This window comes from Vigna angularis, chromosome 1 (assembly GCF_016808095.1).
Source record: "Vigna angularis cultivar LongXiaoDou No.4 chromosome 1, ASM1680809v1, whole genome shotgun sequence".
In the NCBI taxonomy this organism is placed as follows: Eukaryota; Viridiplantae; Streptophyta; class Magnoliopsida; order Fabales; family Fabaceae; genus Vigna; species Vigna angularis.
In genome coordinates, this window is record NC_068970.1 from 13,601,779 (window position 1) to 13,629,458 (window position 27,680).

The following is a 27,680-nucleotide window of genomic DNA, read 5'->3' on the forward strand; positions in this document are numbered from 1 at the left end:
GTTTTAATTTTCCCCGTTATCTTGTGAGGCCGTTCGGCCATAAGCGTACGTCTCATCTTTTGTAAGACTGATCTATTAATATGTGATTATTCCCTTATATAATTTTTATATTGTATTTTTGGGATGTTACAAAATCAGTTTAATATTCAATTGGTTTAGGAATTAATATTATAAGGCTTAATACCTCTTTTGGTCTCTCGAAAGAGGGGTTGTGTTCAAAATGATCCTACCTTTTTTAAAAAGTAACAGTTGATCCCAACTTTTGAAAAAACGGTTCAAGTTAATCCTTTTTGCCAACGTCGTCAAAAATTAAACGGTGCAGCGGCTCCCCTGGACAAAACTCAATGACGTGTCAATTTTATGTGATTGCGTGACAGTATTAGATTTATTGACGTGTAAAATTAAAATTGGGAAAAAATAAATTGAGTATGTGGCAACAGATTTTACGAGAGAGGTTAAGAAAAAGAGGAGTTAGGGTTAAAATCAAAATCGCGATTTGGGATTAAACATTTTGGTGAAAACTTTGTTGAAATTGAAGTCTCGTTGAAGGTGAAATTTCAAGAACAAATTGAAAAGCGTAACTCAAGTTAGAGCGAATTGAAAAGCGTAACAAGTATTGCTGGCATGACATAAAGGAAAAGGGAAAGGATCTTGGAAGGGTGGAAAATCCTCATAAACGAACAAAGATCGCAAGACTAGTGATGTAGGTGAAATAAAATAAATTGAAGCACAGAGCAACACGTGATCCTGACACTATATATTTGAAATTAGAAAGGAATTATTTTTAGGAAGGCTAGAATAGTTTTGCTAGTTCCGGTGCAATAATTCCTGAGTAAGGGTTTTAGCTTCTTCTTCTTCATCATCAGAGTACCCCAATATTCAATCACGTATCTCCTAGCAGGGCTTTACCCATGGATTCTCTTCCAAAACTGTGCCACTCTAATATCACTCTCAATCACCACACTTTACCATTTCCCATGCTCTTATCATCTTCTCTCTCTTTCCGCTCTCGACCTCCATCACAGTTTTCCTCTTCGTCGTCGTTCAGGTTGCCTTCCATCAGAGCCTCCATTTCATGCTCCTCAAACGACCCCACGTCTCCCTCCTCCAAAAACGCCCTCCCTCTATCCTCATTTTCCCAAACCCTAAACTCCTTCCTTGCCCCCCTCGCCTAACCACCTGCATCGTCATCGCTGCCACCGCCTTCTTCTTCATGCGCTTCCACCACATGCTCGCCACCGCCGTCACTTTCTCCCCGCCCGCTGCCGACTTTGAGATTGCGCTCACCGAGGAGGAAGCCGAGAGAGTTCTGGAGGAGCGGCTCAGCACCAACCTCGTAAAACCTGTTTACTCAATTTATTTTCTCCCACTTTTAATTTACACGTCAATGAATTTAATACTGTCATGCAATCACATAAAATTGACACGTCATTAAGTTTTGTCCACCGTTTAATTTTTGACGCCGTTAGCAAAAAGGATTAACTTGAACCGTTTTTTCAAAAGTTGGGATTAATTGTTATTTTTTAAAAAAGACAGGACCATTTTGAACACAATCCCTCTTTCGAGGGACCAAAAAAGGTATTAAACCATATTATAATAAATGTTTGATAAAAATTTCAACAATACACATTTAATATATATTTTAAATTTTTTCATATATACTTTTGGTTGAGGTCAACCTAATTACAATTCAATTCTATTAAATATGATTATTAAGCTATTTAGCTTAACTTAATAAGCTATTTTTATAGATAGTTAATTCTTTAACACCGATCATTTTCCTTTCAACTATGTACCTACTGCATTTACACAATAATATTATTAAAATAAATAATCTAACATAAGATGTCTAATACGAGAGAATCACTGTCATCAAATCAGTTAACGGAAAACTTAACAGATTTAGCATAAACTAATAAACGTATTTTACTTAAGAACATAAATTCTTTAATAGGGACCGCACTAATGACCCATCACTAATACTATCTCAGAAGGAGAAAAAAATGTTTGACATGAGAATATAGAGATGAGAAATGTGTGAAGCTTATTGAGTCCATATCGAGTCAGGATAAATATGGTGAACAATTGAACAACGTAACTACTTCCACAATCATTTATAATGCCGGAAAGTCAAATAGATAATGTCCAATATAATTTCTTATAGCCTCAATAAAATCTATTAAAATGGGTTAAAACCTGAAAGTTAACTCGGTCTACCATGGATTCGAGTCGGGTTAGGTTTGAATTTTTTTTTTATATGAATCAATTTTTAACCTGACTCGCTTAAAATTCGGCTTATCCGAGTTGAATTCGTGGTGAGCCAAGTTGATTCATCAACCCATCTAGTTTAATTTAATTATTTTTTATTTTTTGTTTCAATATTATTTGTTAACATTTATTTATTGTATTGTAATTGAAAATAAAGAAAAAGATGTTTTAAGAGAGTAAAATATTATAAATTTATCTAAATGAATGGACAAGTGACATAGAAATTATTAATATTATAAACTTATTTATTCGTCTTTGAGTTTGTTTTTAGATTACATTTGAGTTGTATTTTAATTTTTTTTTATTTTGAATTGACTTTGGAGTTTAACATCATTTTAGTTGTGAAATTTATTTAGATTTGAATTACAAAAAAAATGTAATATTTTTTGGGTTTAAAAAAAAAAATTGTAATGAGTTAGTGAACCAACCTCTTTAACCTACAAACCCGTGATGGATCGGGTCAGATTCAAATTTTTTTGACTTGCTAATAAATAAGTTGGGTTGGATTAACTCACTGACTAACTTGTGATGGGTCGAACCGAATTGGACTGGATGACCCGTTTTGACAGCACTAACTGTGCATTGTTATCTTTGGAAACTATGCCGATTTGACAAATTTCAATAGATTAAAAAAATATTCAAGTGTTAGCATGAGGATAAAATAGTATCTATACACAATCTAATTTTTCTTTCTCTTTTTTTTTTCTAAATCAAACTGTCTTATATTTTATTTTTTAAAAAATCAAACAACAAACCTCTTTTACCACGTTTTTGAATATGTTTATGGTATTTTCATTCACTATATTTCTTTATACATTGTTCAAAACAAAAGATTATGAAGGAAGTGTTCCATAAATATTGAGCTCAGTCAAGATTATTAACCCATTGCTCTCACTCTCTTGAATAATTGAGAATAGAGCACTTTTTAAGTGAGAAAAGAGGGTTTGGTTGGGAAATAAAGATATAAATATTTTATTCATTCGATAATTTTTTTTTTAACTATTGAAGTTCACCAATTATTTATATTTAATTTCTGCATACCTAATTTTAAGTGAAATGAAGGCATACGTGAGATTGAGATGAGGCATCATGCATCTGCAAAGAAATGATACTTTTGGATGTTGTCAACTATCAACCGAACTGCTGAAATCGTGGTTGCTATTGTGAGAAGAAAAGAAAAAACAATGTTGAACCAGTGCCACGCCTTCTTCTCTATGCTAGCCGTTCTTCCCTTCACCTAAAATTGAAGCAAAGTTAAGCCCCATATAATATGACCAAGTTTGACTAACTCTAGTATAGGTAAAGCTTGGTTCTGTGCGTTGTATTTGTAACTATAAAATAATAACCTTGATGAAGAGCATGCTGGGGAACATGAATGTCAGAGGAATGAGAGAAAATGAGCCGAGAAAGTTTACAAAGTCACCCATAAAAGGAAATGCTGCAGCAACGAAGGTGTTCCCAGTAAAGAAAAACGCACGTAGGAGAAATAAGCGCTTTAAGTTCTCCCCTGAATGCATTGGCATGTCGATTTCTAGGAACTTTGTGTCCAACGCCTCCAGAATTGGAGCCACAAACATCTGCATTTTTTTAAAACATCAAGACATGACATCCTTGGATTTGTCACGTGTTTTAGTTTTCTTAAAGTAGTCAAACTCAATTAACCATCTAAAACCAGCAATGGTGAAATATGTACGTACATGTTGGGAGACGATGGACTGCAAAAAGACGATGGCATTGATGAGAACATTAATCCATTTGGGACCACTTAGGTTTTCAGGAAGGTATGCCGACACCGCTGATCCATAAGCCCAATATCCCATTACGAGAACACCATAGTAGAACACAACTCCCACTGTATATTGTAAATACAAGGCCTTCCTCATGTTCTTCACTGCTGGCTTACGTAGAGTGGACTGCATACAAATTGTGCCAAAAGACAACTTCTAATCACACTTACAAATACCAAACCCCGTTTTTCTATTCACAAAAGTATTTATGGTACATTAACAAAATTATTATTTTTAGAGAAATGATAACATATTCTAGATGATATGCCATGGGTTTGTTGTTTTCTAAACGATCGAAAAAATGTATATGAAATTGTTTTATTACTAAATCTAATATGTCCTTCGAAAACTAAGTATATTTCTTAATTATGAAATAAATCTTAAAATATATAAAAAAAAAATGAGGAGTAATATTTTTGAGTTGAAATGGTATAATAAATGATTAAGTTAAATTTGTAGAAATATGACCTGTATCTCCGGGAGCAAGCCACTGGTGTTGGCGACAACGATAGCAGAAATGGCACCAAAGGAATTAAACACCTTACTCACTTGACTGCCACTGATATCGAAATCCCTGTTCGAATTTGATTTCCCTACCAACCAAAAAGATCGGTGGGGCTAGCACAATTTAGCATATGGTTTTTGAGGAGAACAATCATTTTAAACGCGAAAGCCATGCTTAGTTACCGTACCATCCTTTTCTAAAACAAAGAGAAGAAATACTATATATGTGAAGGTGAGCCCCGCAGAAACTCCCAACCAATTTTTCATGGCAGACATTGTTGGGATGGAGAATGAATACAAGAAGTAAGCTGCTCCTGTTATCACTATGTAGTATTGGAGCCTCAAGGGAGAATCGCTAAATTCCGAGTTGATTTCCTGCACACAATATATAGCAATTTTTATCTTTTTTTTTTTTTTTTTATTTTAATATCTTGAATTAGTTTCTCTGAAAAATATTTGACAATGACTAAAAAAAATATCTCTGGGTATTATGCGGCCAGCTCTGAATAGAAAACGAAAAAAAAAACTAAAAAACATAAAGAAGACATTCTAGTAGGAGTAAAAGTCAAACAATTTTATGCTTGGTGATAATAAAATAATGTACATTATTTGTCTGTCATAATTTTTGTTACCTTTAGTGCCTTGCCGCCTAGGAGGATGAAACCCATATTTCCAAGAAGAAGGGTCAAAAACTGGAAAACCCAGGTGATGTGGTACATACCCTTACCTTGACAGAGCAAGGAATAGTTGAGTTGAAGTGTAAATATATGATGCAGAGAAAATGAAAAAAAAAAAAAAATATTACCGTAAACATATCCCATAAGGTCTCTGTATCTAATGAATCTGCGATTATCAACGAAATGAAATGCTGCCAAGAGCCAGTTTGCATAGGCGGTGTAGAGACCCACAAGAAGAAGGCATATGATACCCCAAGTCCAACCCAGTGGCCACATGATCAGATTGGAAAAACTCAATATCCACCCACAGTTGAAGGTTGTCACCAGCATCAACCCCACTTGTTTCCACGAATCTGCATCTCGTAACCAAATTCATCATGAATAGAAAACAAAACACAATCTCATGAAGTTACTGGATACAGTTTCAGAAAGTTAATTCACTACATATACAGGGAATTACCACTATCAATAGTATGAGCAGTAGCCAGCCCAGAATCATTGTTCTGGGTACCCTTTTCTTGACCTTGTTCGATATTCAGAGTGCCTCTTCCTTCTACATCCATGGCCAATTCTTGATCTCTAAAAAAATGAAAGAACCTTTAGCTCCTTTAAAATATGAAAATTTTTAGAAGTGGAATGAATATTTTTTTTTCTATATAAAAATGACAGTTTTGACATTTCCTTCAATGGAATGGGATTATTTTATATTAGCAGACACAGACAAAGGGGTTTATTTTTTTATGAATTGTAATGAAGACCCCTTACTTAGAAAAATAAACCCTTTTTTAATCAATGAAACAATTAATTTTTCTATTTTTTTTTTATATTTGGTATACTAGCTTTGTTTTTGTAAATAAATTGATTTTAATAAATTTTTCTTTTTAGAGTTTTATCAGAGTTTGGTTCAAATTTTTATTATATAACACTATTTAGTTAACAAGTGTCTAACAACCACGACCAACAAGACTAATCTTAACACTTTGAATCATCCAAACGAAAAAAAAAATGTTTATAAAGATTAAAAAGTACATTAAGTTTTGCTTTTGTTTAATTTTATAAATGGATGAATGAACATATATTATTGCACAAAAATAATGACACCTTTTTAATAAAAAAAATCATCTGTAATATGTGTTGACGGTAATTGTTATATTATATATAGTGAGTTTATGATTAATTTAAGAATAAATGACTTCACCGTTTTTATTTATTTTTGGATAACATGTCTCTACATTAAAACTGTTTTTATTTAACTTATTAGATAAAAGAGTTCAAAGTAGAAAATATTAGGAATGAATACGACGAGATAATGTGAGAGAGTTCAACTTTAACTATCTAAAACTAAATAGATGAGAACTGATTTATTCAAATGAAATGATAACGATCAGATCAAATATAAATAGTTTTTACCCATGATCCATAAAAAAATTTGACTTGCAATCTTTCTTTTACCCTCCACGAATATCTTTTTAAAAGAAAGTGAATACTAAAATAGCAACTATCTATTATATGATAATAAATATTCGCAAATAGATTTTATGAGCAGATTTTTTTTTCATCCCAGAAGAAACTGAGGAATACAAGTTAAATAAGATTAAGAATGTAGAAGGTGTAGTAGAAAAAAGTTTGAAAGATTGGGCAAATGCCACAATTATTGCACACCCAAGTCAATTATATTTCAATTAACTAACTACTTCCGTTGGGTAGACGTTATTATTCAGTCAATATATTTTATTCGTAGATTCACCCAACCTCCTTCACTTACTCAAATATATTTTGGGAATCATAAGATTTTGAAACTTAACTTTTATATCCACAAAAACTCTAAAGTTTGACTTTAGTGTAACATTTTATTAGACTCACATTCTTTTACACACTTACAATTTTTTTCAATTCCAATAAATTCAAATAATACTAAAAGGTACTCTACTCAAGAGAAACATTAAAGTTTAAAAAAGTGATTTTATTCTTTTAAAAGTTAAGGTCGATGGATATCTTGTTCTATAATTGTCACTTGTTGTATGATACCTAATTTCGAATCCATATTTAATATGATATTTTAGGATATTTTATCTTATTAATAAAATATTTAATTTATAAATAAATAATAATAATTTATAATTTTCTATATTAACAACTTTAATATATATGGTTTTAAGTTAAACTTATATAATAACAATCATATATTTATTAATAATTTTTAAAATTATTATATATTTTTCATTATGTATATATCTCATATCACATTATATTATTTTTAAAATAAATGTATTAACGTATATAGTATCCAATAACATAATATGCATGGAATGATTTAAATACTTACTATATTACATAAAGGCACTAATCTTTGATCATTGTCAAAACAATATTGGAAAAACCAAGAAAAATAGGTAGAAATTAGACTTAATTATCTTTTTTTCTCTTTCTAAAAGTAATATAAAAGAGTGATAGTAGAGTAACAATGATTTATTATCCGTTTTGTATATAGAAAAGTTCAGTTATGTCATATGTTACTGAACCTGGAAACACCCCCTTGCCTTCTTTACCTTTTTATTCTTTTTTATTTGTTTCTTTCCTACAATTCTCTCTAGCTCTAAGCGTTTCTCTTCTCTTCTCTCCAGCGTCTCTTTACATCTTTTGAAACAGTTTTTCATCGTTATTTCTCATTATGTGGACAATGATCAAATTCTCTCGTGATTTTCAATTTATGACATTTGAACTCACTTAGTTGAAAGAAAAACACACTAACAATTACAAAGGAAAATTAAAAATTATATTATGAAGATATGGATTAAGTTTTAGGATTTTGTGGTGTACGTGGGACCGTATGGGCGTGGTGAATGTTTGGTGGGTCAAGATCATTGAAAAGGCAGACAAGTCCAAATTATCAATATCATTAAATATCATCCAATCAAGATTATTGGTAAATGCTGTCAATGAATTGTGGTTAGAGGTAGTTAATCAGAAATTCATCTTAAAATTTATAAATACAAGTCAAAGATAAGAAGGTAAATAATTACATTTATTATGAATTTAAAAATTTAATGTAATTTTCAAGTTAATCACTTACTTGAATGTTTGAATGTTAGAATGTCTTTAAAAGATATAACATAGACTTAGATAAAGAAAGATTTTAAGTAAAAGTATTCATAATAACCTAAGGTGATTTGAAAGAAACTCTAAATAAGTGTTTTGTGGATTTCCTCACCCTACATCCGAAAACAATTATATATGTTTGGTTAGGAATTTTAGTTGTTTTTGTATAATGAGCAGTGGAAGTTGACATGGGTTGAGGGGGATTGTTTGCTCTATGTAGCATGCAAATTATAATGCTTCACAAAACGAATAATAGAATCCCAGACGTATTTCACACCATAGTTGGTGTGGGCTACAGTGTACTTTCAGTTTCATTTTTTTTCTTATGTTCTAATATGTATTAATTTATTATTATTATTATTTATCTTGCTTGAAATATTTTTTCTTATTTTCTTATTGCATATTAATTTTTTATTATTACTATTATTATTTATCTAGATGATTGAAATCTCAACACACTGATATTTTTTTGTGTACTTGAAATCTTATTTAACAGTCAATATTCTTAGCACGTTTTTTGTGGCGTAATCCTAGGCTTACTTTTTCTTAGGTACAATTAACAAATTAATATTATGAGTAAACTTAATTATTCCACTAAAAAACAAATATCCTTATTATCTATGCATTTTCTGTCACTTCTTATTGTCCATGCTTATAAATTAAAATAAAATTTGCAGTCGCATAATATATATTTTTGACCATTCATATTTTTATATATTTTTTTCACAAGACCGATGCTATTGTGGTCATGGCAAGGATTGGAAAGAAAAACAAAAATTGACATTTTACTCAGTTATTATTTTCCTAGTTTTTCTTTTTTCAATAGTAAAATAATACGATGATTCTTATAGTAACTCATTTTTTATTTCTTTATCATTTATCATCGTTAATACATAACTCATTTTTACTTTTATTAAAGCAAATTCCTTAATTTTTAAAGTGAAGAGTAATATAATTGCCCAACTTTCTATTACCATATTACTTATTACTTATAGCTCTGAGTTTTTTAAAGATGGACACACACCAAATATATAATTCGAAAGTAAAAAGTAATACTCTGTTGAAACAAACCGTTTCTGTATTTCCTTATTATTAAAAGGCTACAAACCTTTTTTTTTTAAATAAAGAATGTTCATTTCATCTTTCATATTTTAAAATCAAAAGGAGATTGAGGCAAACCTATATAGTTTTTTCCGATAAAATCCATAAATGTCTTGTTTTTCTTAAGATAATGTGGAGGAGATAAATTTAGTTTGCAAAGTAGTAAAGACAATCTATTCACTTAACATTTTTTAATAGTATTCATTGAATGAGTTATATTGGATTGGACTGAATTTATTATTTAATCAATTAAAACTAAACTAAGTTTCATTCAATTTTTGTAATTTTATTCTCAAACAATCGATTATAAATAGATTGGTTTATGTTAGATTACTTGAGTTTTTTTTTAACTAATTATATTAATATAGCTTTGTATAACTTGTAAATATGTCATTCTTTCATAGAGATAAAAAGGATATTAGAAAGGAAGAGTTCATGGTTAAATTGTTTTATCAAAATAGAACAAAGAAATAAACAAGAATAAGGAATGGGAGAAGAGGAAACGGGAACCATGAGAATGATGTTATACAATGTTAGATGACTACGGTCACTAACAAAGAAATTCATTACATAAGTGATTTAATAAAAGAAAACACGTATACTTTGTATTCAAGGGTAAAAAAAGACAAAGATGATATAAAGTTATACTAAGACTTAAGACTTATGGGGATAAAGATGTGCATTGAAAATCAACCTTATCACTTAAACGGAGGATTGTTGTGTCTATGGGATAATGATGTTTTTCTTTTTTATGAGAATGGAAAGATAGCATAATAAATATTGTGATTGTTAATATAAGTCATCCTGGGATCTGGAGAAGAAAAAAGAGACTTTGAATGATTAAGAGAAAAGAAAGAAGCCATAAAAGTCTAAAATACATCCATTAATATTATAAATTATAGTGCTGTTAAAACGGGTCATTTGACACGACCCGACTCACTATGTGTTTGTCACTTATTGAGCAAACCCAACTCGACTCATTTATTAGTGAGCCGAAAAAATTTGAATCTGGCTCGACCCACCACCACGGGTTGACTCACTGACTCATTTAACTTTTTTTCACCCTCTTCTTTCAGGATTCTTATAACGAGTTACTTTGATTGATCAAATTGAAACAGTAATAATTGGACCAATCGATATAACAATAACAAAGGGTTTTGCATAGGCAGAATAAGAGTTTGAGTTGCAATGTTTTTAGTTTTATTGAATAATTAATTAATTTCATTTCATTAAAAAAAATAGATGGTTTCATTGACCACATATCACATAACAGTTTTCTTAAAAAATAAATGTAGTATGTCCTCCTGGTGAGAGAAACTACATGGTTTATGTTTAGAAGAGATGTTATATATGGTCTAGTGATACATAAAACATCAGTTTTAGGCACAACCGATATAGTCTCCCTTACTAAGAAAACATACTACATTAGTTTCCTAGGAAACCGATGTTATATTTCTTTCTTTAGTTGTGCATAAATACTACATGTCCTACTATTAGTGATACATATTTATAACAAGTTTTTCTTATTTATATTATTTTGATCATATACTTTTTTAAATAGTTATTCATTTGTACTTGTTTTAAATATATATTTATTTTTTTATAATCAAGAGTGATTCAAAACACTCCAATTTATTTTGTTAAGAGAGTTAAACGGTATTTTAGTCGATTAAACTGGTGCAAACCAAGATTAGTGAAAATTGTTTGTAATTTATTGAAGTTAGTAAAACTTTTTAAGAATTCTTATAAAAGAATTTAACTTAACTTAGATTGAACGAGCTACTATAAAACGAACTTTTATTTCTATCCTCTTTTTACTGTGTTTTTAAGTGATTTTAAAAAATTTCAAAATTTCAATATTTGTAAACCGTCTAATTCCAACAAACAACCTCTCACACTCTTTGCAAAAAGAAATTTAAACTCTATTCAAAATTTTCCCTATTAAAGTTTACATATTATTTCAATATTTGAAGTAAACATGGTCATATCACTGTAAATCATCCATCATGAAACATTAAAATAGAACTAAATAGATTAATCACAAATATATATATATATATATATATATTTTGAGATAAAACAAAAACAAAAATATATTTCAACTGTGTATTCTCTTTTGTACAAAGCAAAATCTTCGAGCAAAATTTCTTCTGTTTGGTTTCAGTGACTAAAATAAATCACTTTGTATTTTAAAATACCGAAAAAAAAACTCATTTTATGAGTAAATCAACAATACCTCGTTAATTAAAAGACTAATGTTTACTTAGAATATTGAACACCAAGATTAATTCGCATGAAATTTTTATTATTTATTGACAAACTTATTAACCTGGACAATAATAGTTAGGACCAATTTTAATATTTACTTAAAAGAAGTTATTCGAAGTAAGATTTCTCCGATAGAAAAAAAAAAAAAATCTGGGGTATTTTTGATTGTACTTCCTAGGAGCAACCAAAACCCTCCACTTCTAATGTTCAATTATACCCCTTATCCTCTCTTCTCCTCAATCTCGGTGTGGTGCTTCGGTTCTTCTGTGATGTCATAAACTCTATCCATGTCTATGCCTTTCTCTCTCACAACCACGTCTTCCTTCAACTCTCTCACAATGGCGGAATCATGCATTCTCTCTCTCCCTTCTCTCTTCCGCGTCAATAACAAAACCCTTTCTCTCTCAGTTCCCTCCAAGCGCCTCAACCTCAAGCTTCCATGCTCCAATTCTTCCTTCTTTCCCCTCACCACCAACACCACCCGCCTCCCCTCTCTCCTCACATTCGTCGCCCAGACATCGGATTGGGCCCAAGGAGAGGAAGGCAACGCCATATGGGAGAACGAAGGCGAAACCGCGTGGGGAACTGAAGAAGGTGGCGATGACGGCGCGGAGGAAGTCACCGGAGGGGGTTTCGCTCAACCACCCGAGGAAGTTAAGATCTTTGTCGGGAACTTGCCTTATGATATTGGTAGCGAGCAATTGGCTTTCCTTTTTAAGGAGGCTGGCACCGTTGAGGTTGCTGAGGTGAGTGAGTCTTTGTTTATGTTGGTATTTTCTTTAATTTGAAGTTTCAAACGTTTGATTTCAATGTGGGTGTCCGTGGTTTCAGGTAATTTATAATAGGGTCACTGACCGGAGTCGTGGCTTTGGATTTGTCACCATGAGTACACTTGAAGAGGTTGAGAAGGCTGTCAAGAAGTTCAGTGGTTACGTAAGTTGTTATGTTGCTTTATATTTTGTTTTTGAGTTAGTAGGGTTATAATTGTGGTCCAATATTCAAGTGGAAAACTGTGTTAGAATTTGGATGTTTAATGGTGGATGTGTAGAATTATGGAATTTAAGTATTATTCTATTGTTTGGGTAATTTTGTGATGGAATGGAACAGTAAAAAGATTGAGCATCAACATTATGTGGTATATTCCCAGATTGTCATGCCCAAGATGTAGTCAGAAGTTTGATTCCTTTGTCCATGTCTATGAAAAAACATCTTTTGAGAGATGTTAGTGTGGGTGCTTTTAGTAATTAGTTTGTGACTCTTGGCCCGAAAAGAATCTAGGTTCACAAAAAATCAATTGAAGGGGAAGAAAAAGTGGTATTGGATAAAATGGGATGGGATGGGATGTGTGTGTCATCTTGTTATACTTCTTTCCATCTAGTTTTAAACAATCCAAACAATGGTGCACAGGAGGGTAGGATCAGTCCACTCCATTCAAATGTGACATGCTGACACTATTCTTATTCTCAATGTTAAGATCCCAGTGTAAAAGTATAAACAAATGTGTCCAGGTTTGGCTACTTATGGATCCTGAATTCTATGACTGCACATTACTATCTCCCTCCTTCCCCCTTTATTTTCCCCAAATGAAATAAAATTTGGGGTGAATGTGAGAAACTATGATGATAGATTTGTATAGACAAGAAGGGGAAAATGTTATTAGTATAGTTGCTTCTCTTTGATTATCTTCAAAGTGGTTAACCTATGACACTATGAGGTTTGGCCTTGTTCTAATGATGCTTTGTTCTCCTTGTAATAAATGTCTTCGAGATTTAAATTGTGGCAAGGAATTGGTACAAATGTTGAGACCCAAACTTGTAATCGATAGATTTTACCCAATGTCATCTGCATATCTTATTGCTTCAGTGCCTGCGTAAATAGAAAAATTGGGACCTCCATGCTATTGTATTTGAAATATTATTGTCTGTGTAGACTGTTACTTTTACTGAACGAAATAAAACTGAATTTTATATTTTAATTTTGTTCTCATTAGATTTTGTATGAGTATGGACACTTTTCTGCACATACAAAGGCCTTTCGACTAAGCTGTTCTTCCAAGTTGAAATGTGTCTTTTGGGTGACATGTCCTTTGCTGGAATAAGCATGCCTATTGATTTTCTTATCTGTCTAGTTTTATTGTGGTTTCTTGAGTTGTTTTTGATCTTATCCATCTTTCCGTGACAGGAACTAAATGGAAGAGTGTTGACCGTAAATAAGGCTGCTCCAAAAGGAGCACAGCCTGACCGCTCATCACAGCCACCACGAACCTTGAGTTCTGGTACAAGAATCTACGTTGGGAACTTGCCATGGACTGTTGACAATGCTCGGCTAGAGCAAATTTTTAGTGAACATGGTAAGGTTGTGGAGGCTCGGGTGGTCTTTGACAGGGAGAGTGGTCGATCACGTGGATTTGGCTTTGTCACAATGGCCAGTGAGGCTGATGTGAATGATGCGATTGCTGCTCTTGATGGTCAGGTAAAACACAAGTACTTTATTACTTGATCATTTGTGGTAACATTACAAGGACTGCTTGTGTGTTTCATTCTGGGGAGTAAAATTCTGATATAGTGGTTCTGATATTATTGCAGGAATTGGATGGGAGACCAATCAGAGTGAATGTTGCAGAGGAAAGGCCTAGACGCAACTCCTACTGAGTGGTAACTTGAGAGTAATCTTCCATGTCCGACTGATTGAGTTCCCTTTATACAGTGTCAATTTTTACCTTCTTTGGCAGCTGGTTTCAGATTGAATTTGCAGATCTTACTGTTATTAATTCGATGTCTAGATGAAAATGATTAAAAGTTACAATTCAAACTCTAGGGATTTTGGAAAAACTATTCATTTTCTTTTCTCAACCGTTTTGTTTGCTATTGATGCTCGAAAATATAATGTTCCTTTGAATCTTCTGGTAAATAGAAATTGATGCGAGCATATTTAAGACTGACTTCATGCAATATAGATGTCAATCTGTCACGTCATCTGGTGGATTCCTTATTCAAATGGTTACACCTTTTACAGTAAAAGAAATTACAAGCACAGATAAATCGGCTTGTCCCTTCCCTTTGCATGGGGAATTTCTCTTGTCTGAAGGACCAGGCTTTTCTCCTGCCATTGCAGCATAATAACTAACCAATGGTTACAGTGTAAAAGACTCTCTTTGAATGAATATTTAGTAACAATAATCAACACTGGAAGTGATTAAATACGTGTTTAAATCTATTTGTCAATAATCCGTAAGGTTAGTGTAATTTCTAAGCACCAATTCTCTAGAAAATTAGAAAAATTAGGAAATATTTAGAGCACCGAGGCCTTCAATGTTTGTTTTCATGAAAGAGGATCGTCAGTACAAAACTTGGCACAAAAATCCCAGACACATGCATGATTTTTCACGAAAGTCACTCCGGTACGATGATTTAATCTTTGAAATTATAAGATAAGTATGGTTGACTAATTTTGCCTTCGGTGCCAAAAATATTCTGATATCTGACAACATTGCGATGTAAGTGCAGGATTTTCTAAAAGGAACAAAAATATAAGGTTTTATAAAAGCAATAAAAAATAGCCTATGGTCTTTTAAAACAAAAAACATGTCAATTGATTTGTCTCACTTTCAAAATTAACAAGAGAAACTCAAAACTATATAGTCCTTTCAAATGGTTTCTCTAGCCAATAAGTTCAGAAATATCAGTTCTACCTTATTCATTTTAAACCTCGAATTAAATAAGTTTTAAGTTTCGATATTTTGAACAAACTTATTTGCAAACACTTCTACAGAAGAAAAACATGAAGGAAAATAAAATTAGTTTTTTCATAAATTAGAATTAATTTATTTATAAACTAATTTGTAAAAGTTCATTTATATTGTTCTAATTTTTTATTTCTAATTTATGGGCAATAGGAAGAAGCATTTTTTTCTTTACTTGAAGTACTATGAAGAAAATTGTTAAAATAGATCCTTGATCAACTCAGATTCAAAAGATAAAGACTAAATTTAATTATCATTGATTAACACTAACTATTAATAATTGCTAGCTTCAATAATTAAACTAACTAGTAATATATATAATTTGCGACTGATTAATATATTACTTCATAATTAAGTCTAGATTTTTTATAAGCCAACTGATGATTATCAATGCGTAAAGAATAATAAGAGATGTGTCATTATAATACATCCAGATGACACAAGACATACAAATTAAACACCCACATCCCTACCAATTTTAACAATCACAAAAAGCATCTTAAACCCTTCTACTAAGAAGCATTAAACATGCCCCAAATATGTACTCAATTTATAAGTTAACATCTCAAACTCAACCGATGTTGCAGAAAAAGTGTGAATATGAATAATAAATATGATTTTAACCTATGCTGCTACATGAACACAGTAAGTTAAAGTTTAAATTGTACGTCAAGCAATCAGAAATATTGTGATAATAACTTCATGATACAACAGTTACCATATATAGCAGGTTTTTTATTTGTTTATAGGAAGACATTATCAAAACTGTATTCTGTCAATTGTTCAAAATCTTCTTCTCAGAAAGTGCATAATACGACACAACTGTTCAAGTTTTCGACTCAACTACTTACATAGAAAATAATTTTTTTATATATTATTCAAAGCCAGAAATTAGATTCAGATTTCAGACAAAGAATGAGAATGTTTATGATGTAATTATTACTACTTACTACTGTTCTGAAGGACCAACACGAATCATTTGTTTTAGGGCAAGAAAAGAACAGCAGCTTCAACTATACAAATTCTTACAGCACGTGGTACAGACAACCAAAGCCTTCCAGACATCCATTTCACTAACCACGTAACTGAGCTTCTCTGCTAGTGAGAGGCACATAACGAACCGAAGTCTCAGTCCGGATACTGATAGAACCATCGGAGTTCTTGTCCAAGACCTTTAAATCTTGAAATATGTTCCCAACAGGAATAACCATTCTACCGCCCGGCTTCAACTGGTCAATAAGTGGTTGAGGAATTTCTGGTGCCGCTGCTCCCACATGAATGGCATCATATGGAGCAATATCAGGCCAACCTTGCCTCCCATCTGTCAACACAACAATCACTCAAACATTTGAAATTATTGATCCGCCAACTTGACATAGCAAATTATTTAAGTGCTAAAAAAGCATCAATAACCATGCAGTTACCACCGCAGAACAGAGGACAAGAGTTACAGAAAGTGAATATGGACACTCGCAATCCACGATATCTAGGAGTGTCACAACATGAATGCTTATGAATAAACTCTACTTTTAGATGAAGTTTACTCAGTCACATTAATCAAAGTCCAAATCCTAACCATCAGGTTACTTGAGTATATTCAATCACTTCAAACTGATGTCAAATCCAGATCATCAGGTTATAAATTTTTGTTTAACTGAATGACTCGTTAAAGTTATTCAATCCTTTGCCTCACATTAAGCCTTCGACAGCCATATCTAACAAATGGACTAGGTTAAACCGTCATTATCGATTACATCAAGTGGAGTTGTATTTTGTTGTGGAAAAGAGTTTCGATATTTCATATAAAAGGAAATCATAGAAACCGTACCACCACAATGCACTGAAAGGGAACCATCTTTCAGTGGTTGAGCTGCAGCACTTTTTTTAATATTCTCAATTGAAAAAGAAACCAATTCAGGAATATGTTCCACACCAACAGCACGGCCTTGAGGTCCTACCATCAAGGCAAAGCATCCAGTTAGGTATCCCGTTCCTGCAAAGGGTCCAAAGTATGAATAGTTTGCATCAAATGCAGAGAATAAAGAGAACGAAGGCACTAGAAGTTTGTTCCTGTTATATAGAACATCATTTAATTCTGTATTGCACAAAGGAACGAACAACATTGCCACATTGAATTGGGATTATGCAAATCTGAGAGTAATGGTGCTATCAATACAAAAAATCAAGGATTTTTACATTATAAATCTCCACATCTACCTTCTACAACCTCATTAAGGGAAGGAAATAAAGCATTCACTATTTTCTGTACACCCTTGCCAGTACAGCCACCATCAACATTTTATGTAGTCTATCCATGACTAGTAAACAACAAATCCACTACACCAATAGTAGTTGAATAAATTTATTTCAAATAAGTTTTTTTTTTCATTTCTCTTTAATAAATTAGAAAAAAAATATAATAATAGTAGCAAGAAAATAGTTCATAGACTATACCAGAGCCAACGTCCAGAGCACGCATCCCAGGCTGCAAATTCTTCTCCAGCAACTGAAGGCACGTTGCATGCATATGTGGCGCAGAGATAGTAGCATTGTAGCCTATCGGCATAGGACTGTCAACATAAGGTTGAAGTCCACCAGGCACAAACAAAGCTCTATCAATGGTTTCCATTACTTCACCTACCTTCCTGGAAGAAATAATTCCATAACTCTGCAAATTATCTACCATCCCTTTGTTCTCGTTGAGGGCACTTCCAGACCAGTATTGCTGAATTTTTTTGAAAAAAATATATTTACTTTAGATTACTTCTAGTTTTAAATATTACAGAAAATAAGAGGATAAACTAAGAAAGCACAAGCATGTAGCTCCCGTTATTCCTTTTATCTGAACTGCACCCCTGTGGTGAGCAATCAGAGAGAATAAAAAAGCTAAATTTATGGTATAAAAGCAGAAGGGACCCAGAATCATCATCGGCCCAAAATGAGTAAACAGTTCATACAAATACACTGTAATTGAACATGCATAACACTGGTCAACACTAAAAGGAAGCCCAATAACCATTGTAAGTTATAATACGGAAGACGATGTTTATACTCCTAAACGAGAATTACCATAAAATTCCAGTCATGATGAATATGTTAAAAATTCAAACAGAATTAGTTTACACACACTCAAGGAGCCGCTCCTCAAGTAATGCAGTTGAAAGACGGAAACAAATTCATAATTTATGAATTTAGTAGCTAAGTTTTAATAAAAGTTGAGAGCAATACAAGGATTCGACGTAAATGAGGGAAGAAAAGACAGGAGCTGTTTCCGTCGGTGAGGAACTATGTTCGACGATCGATCGCAGTGATAAACGACGAAGAAAGAGAAAGGGGTTACCTCCATCGTATAGAAAATAGCGTTCTCCGGAGCGAAATTAGGGTTCAGGGATCAGTAAGGATTTATTGTTACAGAGCGACACTGATGCAGTAATTGGGACAGGTTTAGATCATTGTTTTGCGTTTAAAGAACGTCGGTGTTTTTCGGTGTCTTGTTCAGTTGTAGTGCTGCAGTTTGGTGTCGTTGGCATGATGCCATCTTTCTTTTGCCACTTTACCTCACGCTTCCTCTTCACTAAGGGTACGTGGGCTTTTTATTAAGTTACATTTGGTGCTGGCTTTTCCTGCACCTCCTCTTTTTCTTCCTACACCCTATAATACTTATAAATCTCAAATTATTTCTCATGAAAATTATAATAAAAGATAAAAATATCTCTACACCTCTTATTTTTTAATGTATTCTAAGTTCTGAAAATTAATTTTGGATTTACATTTTCAAATTATTATATAATCCCTGATATATTTTAAATTGTGTAATTTAAAAAATATTTTTGAATTCAGATGTATGTTATGAATTTTAAATATATTTTTTAAATATATTCTAAATTGTGCACAAACCTTATAGAGATACTGCATTCTAAAACATTCCGTGTATTGTTGAGGAAACAGCCAAAGCAAAGGGAGAGAGAAATTGAGAAGCCATTGGCGTCTGCCTTCGCGTTCAAAGACCATCTCATCTTTGGTCTTGCTTGTGCTTCCCCAAGCAACCCTTCACCTTTGGTTAGTGTTTCCAGATTTAAAAAAATATTTTGAATTATATAATTCCAAATGTATTAAAAAAAAGTTGGAGGAGGATTTTTGTCTTTATATTAAAACTTTAATGAGGAGTAATTAGGTATTTGTGAGTATTATAGGTGTAAGAAGAAAAAAGGGAAGTGTAGAAAGAAGCAACCTCGTTTTCATAAAGAGATATTGGACTTTATATAAGTTGGGTTTACCTTCTCTTAGTTTGATGATGAAGGAGTTTCTTCTTGCATCTTCGTAGTTTCCTTTAAGCAATTTGAAAGTATAAATTACTTTCAAAAATGCACAATTTAAAAGTAAAAAAAAAAAATTTAAATGGTATAATTCGAGAGTTAAAAATGATTTATAAACTGAGTGATTTGATTTTTTTTTTCAAAAAATATTTTGGAATTATATAATTTGGACGTTATTTGGCTTTTGAATTAAAAATCTGAGTCGTTTGGCTTTTAGATTACATAATTCAAAACTTATTTTTTTGACTTTTGAATTGTATAATTTGAAATTCTTTTCTAATAAAAAAATGGCTTCACAATTTTGACGTTATTTTTAATTAATGATTTTACTCTTTTTTCTTCGGTATAGCAAAAAGAAATTACACTTCTTACATGAACTAAATGAAAATGTAGACTTCAACTTCAAAATAGTTAGATAAAGCGAGTGAAGGAACAACTTCAATAGTCAGTTTTCATCCCTTTAAATGTCCCTGGAAAGAATTAGTTGTATACGACATCTTCAGACCAACCAATCTTAATGTCCTTTCTACTAAATTGATGATGCGGGGAAGTAGAAATTGCATATAAGGATTTCAAATGAATTAGAAATCTAATAGTAACTGAGGAAGAATAATCTCAAGATGAGTTGGCTCTATTTCACTAGCACCCTCCGCTTCTGCAACAGCAGCAGCACGTTGAACAGCCTCTGCATTAAGAGAAAGGTTTATGTCAAGGTTAAAAAGATTATGAGCAAACTTATAGTCAAGACCAAGCAGGCACAATGCGTTTCTCTTTTAAGAATAAACCTGTGATAAATAGCCGGAGAAGTTCACAGGTAAGCTTCAGAGTATTGCCATTAGCTGGATTAGAAACGATGAAGAAATGAGTAAAACAAGTCAATGTTCAATTTGCAATAACAAAACCATGGCGTGACGTGATCACAGAACACCCCCCAGAGAATAAATCCATCAATAGAATGAAAAATGGAGACATGGCATAAATACCAGAAGTTGTGCGACTCTTCTTGGATGTTCCAACTCCTACCTGTAGGAGTAAACCCAATGCAACAGTGAAGCAAGGGATATCATGTAGTTGAAGAGAATAACTAAAATATTAGAGAATGTAGATTCTACTTAGGATGTTATTGCTGTTGATGGCACCCAGTCAGCCATAGATTACAAAATATACTATGAAAAACAAGATATTTGTTGAACTAGATATATAGACATCTTAAACTGAAGACAAATATAGCAAAACCTAAAAAGTGAATACAAGAAATTGAAAGGGGAACAACCAGAGCCAATTCCCTCGCCAAAAATTTGGGGAAGGTTGTATTTTACAATGTGATGTGTTGAAAAAATTACGCACTCCTTGTATTTCATGCTTGCTACAGAGATCTCTCATCTATGACAAAATCCAGCAAAAAGCTTCCTTGCATACACAAAATAGCTTCACAACTAACTCCAAACATTTATCAACGGCCAAAATTTCTTAATCAGATAGCACATTCTCTACATTGAACTTTTCGGTTCATTGTCATTCAGGGTTATATGATCAGAGTTTCAATTATAATTTTCTTGAAGAATGCGGCCAAAAGTAACGATTGAATAAGATTTTGTGACAAGCGTATTCGTATGCACCAAATCAACAGACACTGAAGTATGATGTGTAGGCACCATGTAGCTAATAAAGCGGTTGAACTTGAAATACCTCACGAACAAGACTTACAAAACAACAAATGAACAAAGCATGAGATAAAATAAAAGGAAAGAAAGAAATGGTAAGTTTGCATTGCCAATAAGTGGATCACTCTTGAACCAAAAACAAATCATGGGACTGTACCATATGTCAATAGGGACAATAGAAGAGACCATGGAAATAACCTAAACCAGTAACAAAAAAATGACCTTACGTCACTTCACACTACTATAAATAAGAACAAGGACACTAATAAGGACATAAATGTGATTGCCAAGGTTTCTAAAAAGCTACAGAAACGTAGTATCAAAATTAAAATCCAATGCAGTAAACTTAACAGAATCCTAATATATGAGCAGATCTGCTTTTTTTTTTAATCGTAAGAATCGGGTAGTTTAGCGAAGTAATTATTGGAAATAATAGCACAAAACAATCCCAAATTTTCGAAGTCCCACAGCATAACAAGGGAAATTCAGAAATTATATCGTTGTGAAGAAACAAACACAAACAAAAGGGTTACGAGGAATAGAAAAAAAAAATGAGAGGAAATTGCAAAGAACCTCGGAATCCGGAGCGTCGTTAGGTTCAACACTTTCCCGCTCTGAAAATTGGAACAGAAGAAAAAGAAGTTAGTGATTGGGGTAAAGTGGGAAGGAAAGCAGAGTAAGAGAGAAGAAGTGTGGGACCAAGGGCTCGCAGTGTCCAAAAGCGCTTCAAAATGGAATGAATGAGATCCTGTTACCCAATTTGAAGGAAGAAGTGAGGTATACAGAAAATCAATACATCATTTGCCTTGTAAAGAGAGAGTAGGAAAGGGTTTTAGGGCTGTACACACTCCAAGGTCACTTCCTCCATCGTAAAGCTATACTTTCTGTGCTATTCCGATCACCGCCACAGCCTTCACCAAACACGCCTTTGGATTTGGAGGCAAATAAAATGACACAAGAGTCAGAAAACTAGCTACTGTGCGGTTACTTCCTCAACATGTTTGGATGGGAATCTCATTTTACTTCGCATAGTTTGCCGCCGCGGAAAATTAGAGCAAAAAAAAAGGTATATGAGAAAATAAAATAACAGCGCTTAATTAAGTTTAAAATTTATGATAAATTTATATATTTTTTATTAGGTTTTTATTAAATTTTCTTAAAATTTATTAAATATTAAAATTATATTTTTAATTAATTTTTGTTGTTTAATTCTTCTGCTAATTAAGTGATGTTGTTGATGTTTTGTTTAGTTATCTTATTTATTTATTTTTATACATTTAGAGGTGACTCATTCTGTAAATACTATATTTTTGTGGAGGTGATACTAAATTAGTATTTTTTAGCATCATTGCATCAAATGTTTTACTTTTGCCAATGCAAAATTTATTAGAAAATAGTTTACTTTAAGTTTAACTTAATATTGTATAATTAATTTGTAAGATAAGATTTGTACAAACCTAAACTTAAATAGTATGTATTATAAAATCGTTTTATTTATAATTAACGTGAGATTTCTAATACAATATCTCAAACCAAGACATATGTCTCTTAAGTGTGAATGAAACATTAGTAGGTGATTTGATAGCAAATAATACGATAGATTTATCAAATGAAAAATTTCGCTAAGAGTAGTTAAATCTATAGTTCTGACACCTTGTTAAAAGGTGAATTTTAAGTTAAATTCAATTTTACAAAATCAATAATTAAAAAGATAAAATTAAAAAAACAAGTGTGTAGAATTATAAATATATGTATAAATAAAATAAATTTTTAGTTTTTAAAATAAAAATATTATAATAATATTGTGTAAATAAATTTTTATTATTAATAATTATTTAAATTTGAAAAAATAGTTACTAAAATGATTAAAGTATACATAATTATTATATAATGAGTAATTATTTGAATTAAAAAAATAGTTATTAAAATGATAAAACTGAAAAATAATTTTTTTATTATAAGTAATAATTTAAATTGAAACAGTAGTAATTAAGAAAATAAAATTAAAAAAAAATGACACCAAAAAGTGTATCCTCTTTAAGTATAATTATAGACGATGATTTGTAATTAAAATTAGATTTCTATTTCAATTATTTATTCAATATTAAAAGTATTTGTTGCCTATCATTAGGATGTAAGTTTAATTTTGTTAAAAATAAGCATTAAAGTCACATATGATATTGTATTTAAATTTCATTATCATATTTCTTAATGGAAATTTGCTATATGGAACATTTGGGTTTTCAAAAACCCATTGGAAAGCAAATTATAACCCTAAGCATTTGATCCTCCACTAGATTGATACTTAATGGCTATTAAAGAATATAGTATAAAAAGTATTAATTTATGTACCCGAATTTAAAATTCACGAACAAAAAAATTAATTTAATGCAAGTTAATAATGCCTCGCTATACTTCCAACAAAACCTCTTCTATAGATACTCAGTATATTTTCTTGCCCAAATAGGAGAGACAGAACGTAAAGGGGGAAAAAGTAGTTCATAAATAAATTCGTGAATGTATTCGATGAAAGAGAAATAAAGAAGTTGTTACTTGTAACGCATTTTTTCATATTTTTATTTATTTTCCCTATTTCCACTCACTTTATTTATTTATTTCCTTTTTATCAAGTCAATCCATAGGAAAATAATTGTTTACCACTCTGAACTGCTTCACTGCAACAAACAATTCATTCAATCTTTACCAAACACAGTGGGCGAAGAAACAAAATAAAGAAAACAGAAAGGCATATAAATAGTATTATTTTTTTATGAATAGAAAGTTACAGATTTTTTTCTTTTTTTCTCATCTCTATTCTACTCTAGCTCACGTAGCCTATAGAATTACTTTAGAATATCAAATTCGAGTCCGAACTATTTGAAACTAACTTTCTCATTCAGCTTTAAAAAAAAGAACTTTTTGAATTAAAATTCAAAACAGTCTCCCATTTTTGGGAGAATATTTGGAAAAAATGACATAGTGTAAGAGGTTATGAATTCAGTAAGAGTGGCGCAAAAGGGTAAAGGAATCAAAAGCTTATGATTCCCAAGGAAGTGGGAGGATTACCATGGAAGCATGAATTGCAAGCTGTTTCCTCCATGGTCTAGGGGTATGTGGTGATCCATGGTGCTGGAGTTTAGACAACGGATCTGCTTTCAACACACCCAACCGCTTTTTTCTTATTTCTATCTAATCACTATTTAAATTTAATTACATTACATGCATATTAAATACTAAGAAACAAGTGGTTGGTCGTATCTTTTTCGGACAACATAGAACATTTTAGTATTTCAGAATTTTCAGACTGTAATCTTGTTTTGTGCTTTTTTCAATTGTTAATAAAACCACAACCGCCACCACATCACGTTTGTTGCATGCATTTTTTCAAACTCTGCACAGATCATTTTCTTTGAGTTTTGTTTTATCTTTTAGATTTCTGCAACCAATTTTCTTTCATCTTACAACAATATTTGCAGATTATTTATTTAAAGTTCACTGTCAATGTGAATATAACTTTTACAACAAGATCGAGATCTACTTGAAATTGGAAAGAAATATAAGCATGCATAGCATCATATCATATCAGACGAGCTAATTACAAATTTTCGTAATTATTTTGATGTAATTTACGCACAGGAACATTCCTTCAGTAGCACGAAATGGACTTAGGGAGTCTGGTTAAGTTCTGGATTTAACTATTATGTATTGCACACTCACACAATTAGTATCAGAGTTTTAACCTAGCCAACTAAGAGCGTGCTCAAACGGTGCATTAGGTGCGCACAATCAGGCCGAACCAAACAACTCCCACACCTTAATCTCCCCGTCTAGGCTTCCACTGAATAGACTAACGACGCCGTTTGAGTCATCGTCACCTCCCGCAAAGGCCACCAACGACTTCACCGGTTTCTCGTGCCCTTCCAACACCGCCCTGCAACTATACCCACTCCTCCCTCTCTCCCGTTGCCAGATCCTAACCGTTAGATCCGCGGACGCACTCGCCAACAAACCCGCCACGTGGATAAGACACAGTATGGCTCCACTGTGACCCCTCAACGTCTCCATCTTCACCGCGCCGTTTTCCTCGCACCCCCACTCCCATCGGCATATCTCGCCGTCGCAACCGCCGGAAAACAACCCCGCGCCCCCGCCGTCCAACGCAAGCGCATTCACCGTCGACTTCTGCCTTCCAATGCTGCTCACCAACACGTGCCGTTTCCCCTCGCAGTCTCTTCTCCAAACCTTGATGCTCCCATCCGCGGAGGCGGTGTATACGATACCATCTCGGTTAACAACCAGAGCGTTGATCGCGTCCTCATGCGCTTTGACGGACTCCAAACACCGGAAACTGAACAAGTCCCAGACCTTAAAGCTCTTATCCCACGAAACCGAATACATGAGCCTCTGGTTCACGGCTAAACCGGAGACGGTGTCGCAATGCTGGATCCAGAGCCTGGACTTGTGGCGGCGCACGCTGACGTAGTTTCGGGGAACGATGCAGCGGCGGAGACGGTCGGTGACGGTGGGGAGGGAGGAGAGGAGACGATGTCGTTTGGAGGGAGTGATGAGCCAGACGCGAATGTTGCGGTCTTGGTGAGCGGTGAAAACCCTCGAGTTGGTGAAGGCGATGGACTTGACAAAGCCTGAGGCAGGGCTTTGGTTGAAGGCGTCGATGTGGGAGTAATGAGAGAGGTCGAAGACGTTGATGAGGTTTAGGGAAGCGGCGTAGAGGAGGTTACGGTGGACCGCGAGACAGGTAATGTGGGGTGTTAGGGTTTTAAGGGAAGCCACGCACCGTTGTTGGAGCGTTGCGGAATTGTTCATTTTGGAAGTGAAGGGTTGAGAAGGGTGGAGTGAATGAAGAGGGAGTAGCTGAAGCGGGAACATAAGTAGTGGTTGGGATTGGTGTTGTAATGGTACGTGGCATATGTGTGAGGCTATACACTTGGCAAATGCCGAATGCTCCGCTCAGTAACTTGGTGGGGTAATAAACCAAGTGGTGGGCTCCACCTACGATTTGTTGGACCCTACGAATCACGTTAGTCAACCTGGTGCTTCTGCCCAATGCAAATAAGGAAAAAAATGCAGAAATTTTATATGCAATGCAACAGTGTTTCGGTTTTCTTATGTATTACATTTATTCAAATTTTTATCTTGTAATTTAAGGAACATTTTAATGTCAATATTTATTGCATTTGTTATTAATAAAATATAGATTCATTCAAAACTCTTCCGGACTATAAACAATTAAATCCACTTATTAAACAGAGATGTTAACATTTAATTGAACTAATTTCATACGAAAAGTAAAAGTAAAAGATGAAAACAAGTATCTTTTAGCTAATTCATTAATTGTGACAAAATTAATTAAAAATTACTCAATATATGAGAATCTTTTTCTCGTATCTAAAATCTAAAGAAATATTATGAAAAATTCAAATTCTTTCTGGGCATAACCATAAAGAAAACAACCTTAAGGGTCATGTTGTATCTTTTAGTTTTATACATTAAAAAAATTATCACCTAAATCATATATACATAAATTTAATATTAATATAAAATTATTTTTTGTATAATTTATATAGATCAAAACTAACAATGTAAAAATTTGAAAATATTTGGAATAAGTTATTTAATCACTTTATGACTTGTTATTAGTGTTATATTTTAATAAATTTTGTTACGAATAAGTTAGAATTTAGGAATCAATTGATAAAATATATTTTAATAAGTAATTTGATTTTCCACTTATATATATATATATATATATATATATTCACTTTTATTAATTTTATAACATTTTTTTATTAGATTATCCTTTCTTTCAAACCTAACTGAGAGAATAATTTTTTTTGCTATAAATCATAGATGTAAAATTTTGTATTAGTATAAAATTATTTATTGTTTCATTTATATAAATATGATATATTATATACATTTTTAAATGGTTATATTATATACATTTTGTATTAATTTAAAATTATTTTATGTCACAATTATAGTATATACATTATATTTGATCATCTGACTGTTGTCATTTAGTTTTAACATGCATAATAATAATATAATTTTTTTAACGAATACAAAATCAGAATTCACTTTTATATAAGTTTATTATAATATGTAAAAAAAGTTATACCAGTTTAATTTGATCTGTATATTACCCTGTGTAACAAACCAGTTGAATAAAAAATAGAATACTACTAAGTGATCTATTATGATAATTTTTTTTTAAAGAATATCATAATATAGTA

The 27,680-nt window shown here is 32.4% G+C and overlaps 5 protein-coding genes across 5 annotated transcripts; 1 reads left to right on the plus strand and 4 right to left on the minus strand.

The window, feature by feature from the left end:
* Positions 1-3,211: 3,211 nt before the first annotated feature.
* On the minus strand, positions 3,212-5,912 carry LOC108340329 (proline transporter 2). The gene is made up of 8 exons (XM_017577630.2): positions 5,697-5,912; positions 5,365-5,589; positions 5,192-5,286; positions 4,748-4,934; positions 4,524-4,648; positions 3,966-4,181; positions 3,615-3,845; positions 3,212-3,505 (listed from the first exon to the last, which is right to left on the minus strand). The coding sequence occupies exons 1-8, from the start codon at positions 5,797-5,799 to the stop codon at positions 3,356-3,358; spliced, it is 1,332 nt and encodes a 443-aa protein (XP_017433119.2). The 5' UTR covers positions 5,800-5,912; the 3' UTR covers positions 3,212-3,355.
* A 5,986-nt stretch (positions 5,913-11,898) lies between these two features.
* LOC108330441 (28 kDa ribonucleoprotein, chloroplastic) lies at positions 11,899-14,556 on the plus strand. The gene is made up of 4 exons (XM_017564949.2): positions 11,899-12,450; positions 12,536-12,637; positions 13,886-14,176; positions 14,290-14,556. The coding sequence occupies exons 1-4, from the start codon at positions 11,992-11,994 to the stop codon at positions 14,353-14,355; spliced, it is 918 nt and encodes a 305-aa protein (XP_017420438.1). The 5' UTR covers positions 11,899-11,991; the 3' UTR covers positions 14,356-14,556.
* Positions 14,557-16,293: 1,737 nt separating this feature from the next.
* On the minus strand, positions 16,294-19,006 carry LOC108332017 (protein-L-isoaspartate O-methyltransferase 1). The gene is made up of 4 exons (XM_017567105.2): positions 18,787-19,006; positions 17,901-18,171; positions 17,275-17,439; positions 16,294-16,767 (listed from the first exon to the last, which is right to left on the minus strand). Exons 1-4 carry the CDS (start codon positions 18,790-18,792, stop codon positions 16,520-16,522), a joined length of 690 nt encoding a protein of 229 aa, XP_017422594.1. The 5' UTR covers positions 18,793-19,006; the 3' UTR covers positions 16,294-16,519.
* A 1,179-nt stretch (positions 19,007-20,185) lies between these two features.
* On the minus strand, positions 20,186-22,460 carry LOC108336413 (protein MHF2 homolog). The gene is made up of 6 exons (XM_017572862.2): positions 22,271-22,460; positions 22,126-22,174; positions 22,000-22,040; positions 20,746-20,785; positions 20,548-20,601; positions 20,186-20,447 (listed from the first exon to the last, which is right to left on the minus strand). The coding sequence occupies exons 1-6, from the start codon at positions 22,292-22,294 to the stop codon at positions 20,344-20,346; spliced, it is 312 nt and encodes a 103-aa protein (XP_017428351.1). The 5' UTR covers positions 22,295-22,460; the 3' UTR covers positions 20,186-20,343.
* A 2,500-nt stretch (positions 22,461-24,960) lies between these two features.
* LOC108341490 (protein JINGUBANG) lies at positions 24,961-26,287 on the minus strand. The gene has a single exon (XM_017579169.2). The coding sequence runs from the start codon at positions 26,248-26,250 to the stop codon at positions 25,213-25,215; it is 1,038 nt and encodes a 345-aa protein (XP_017434658.1). The 5' UTR covers positions 26,251-26,287; the 3' UTR covers positions 24,961-25,212.
* Between the last annotated feature and the right edge of the window lie 1,393 nt (positions 26,288-27,680).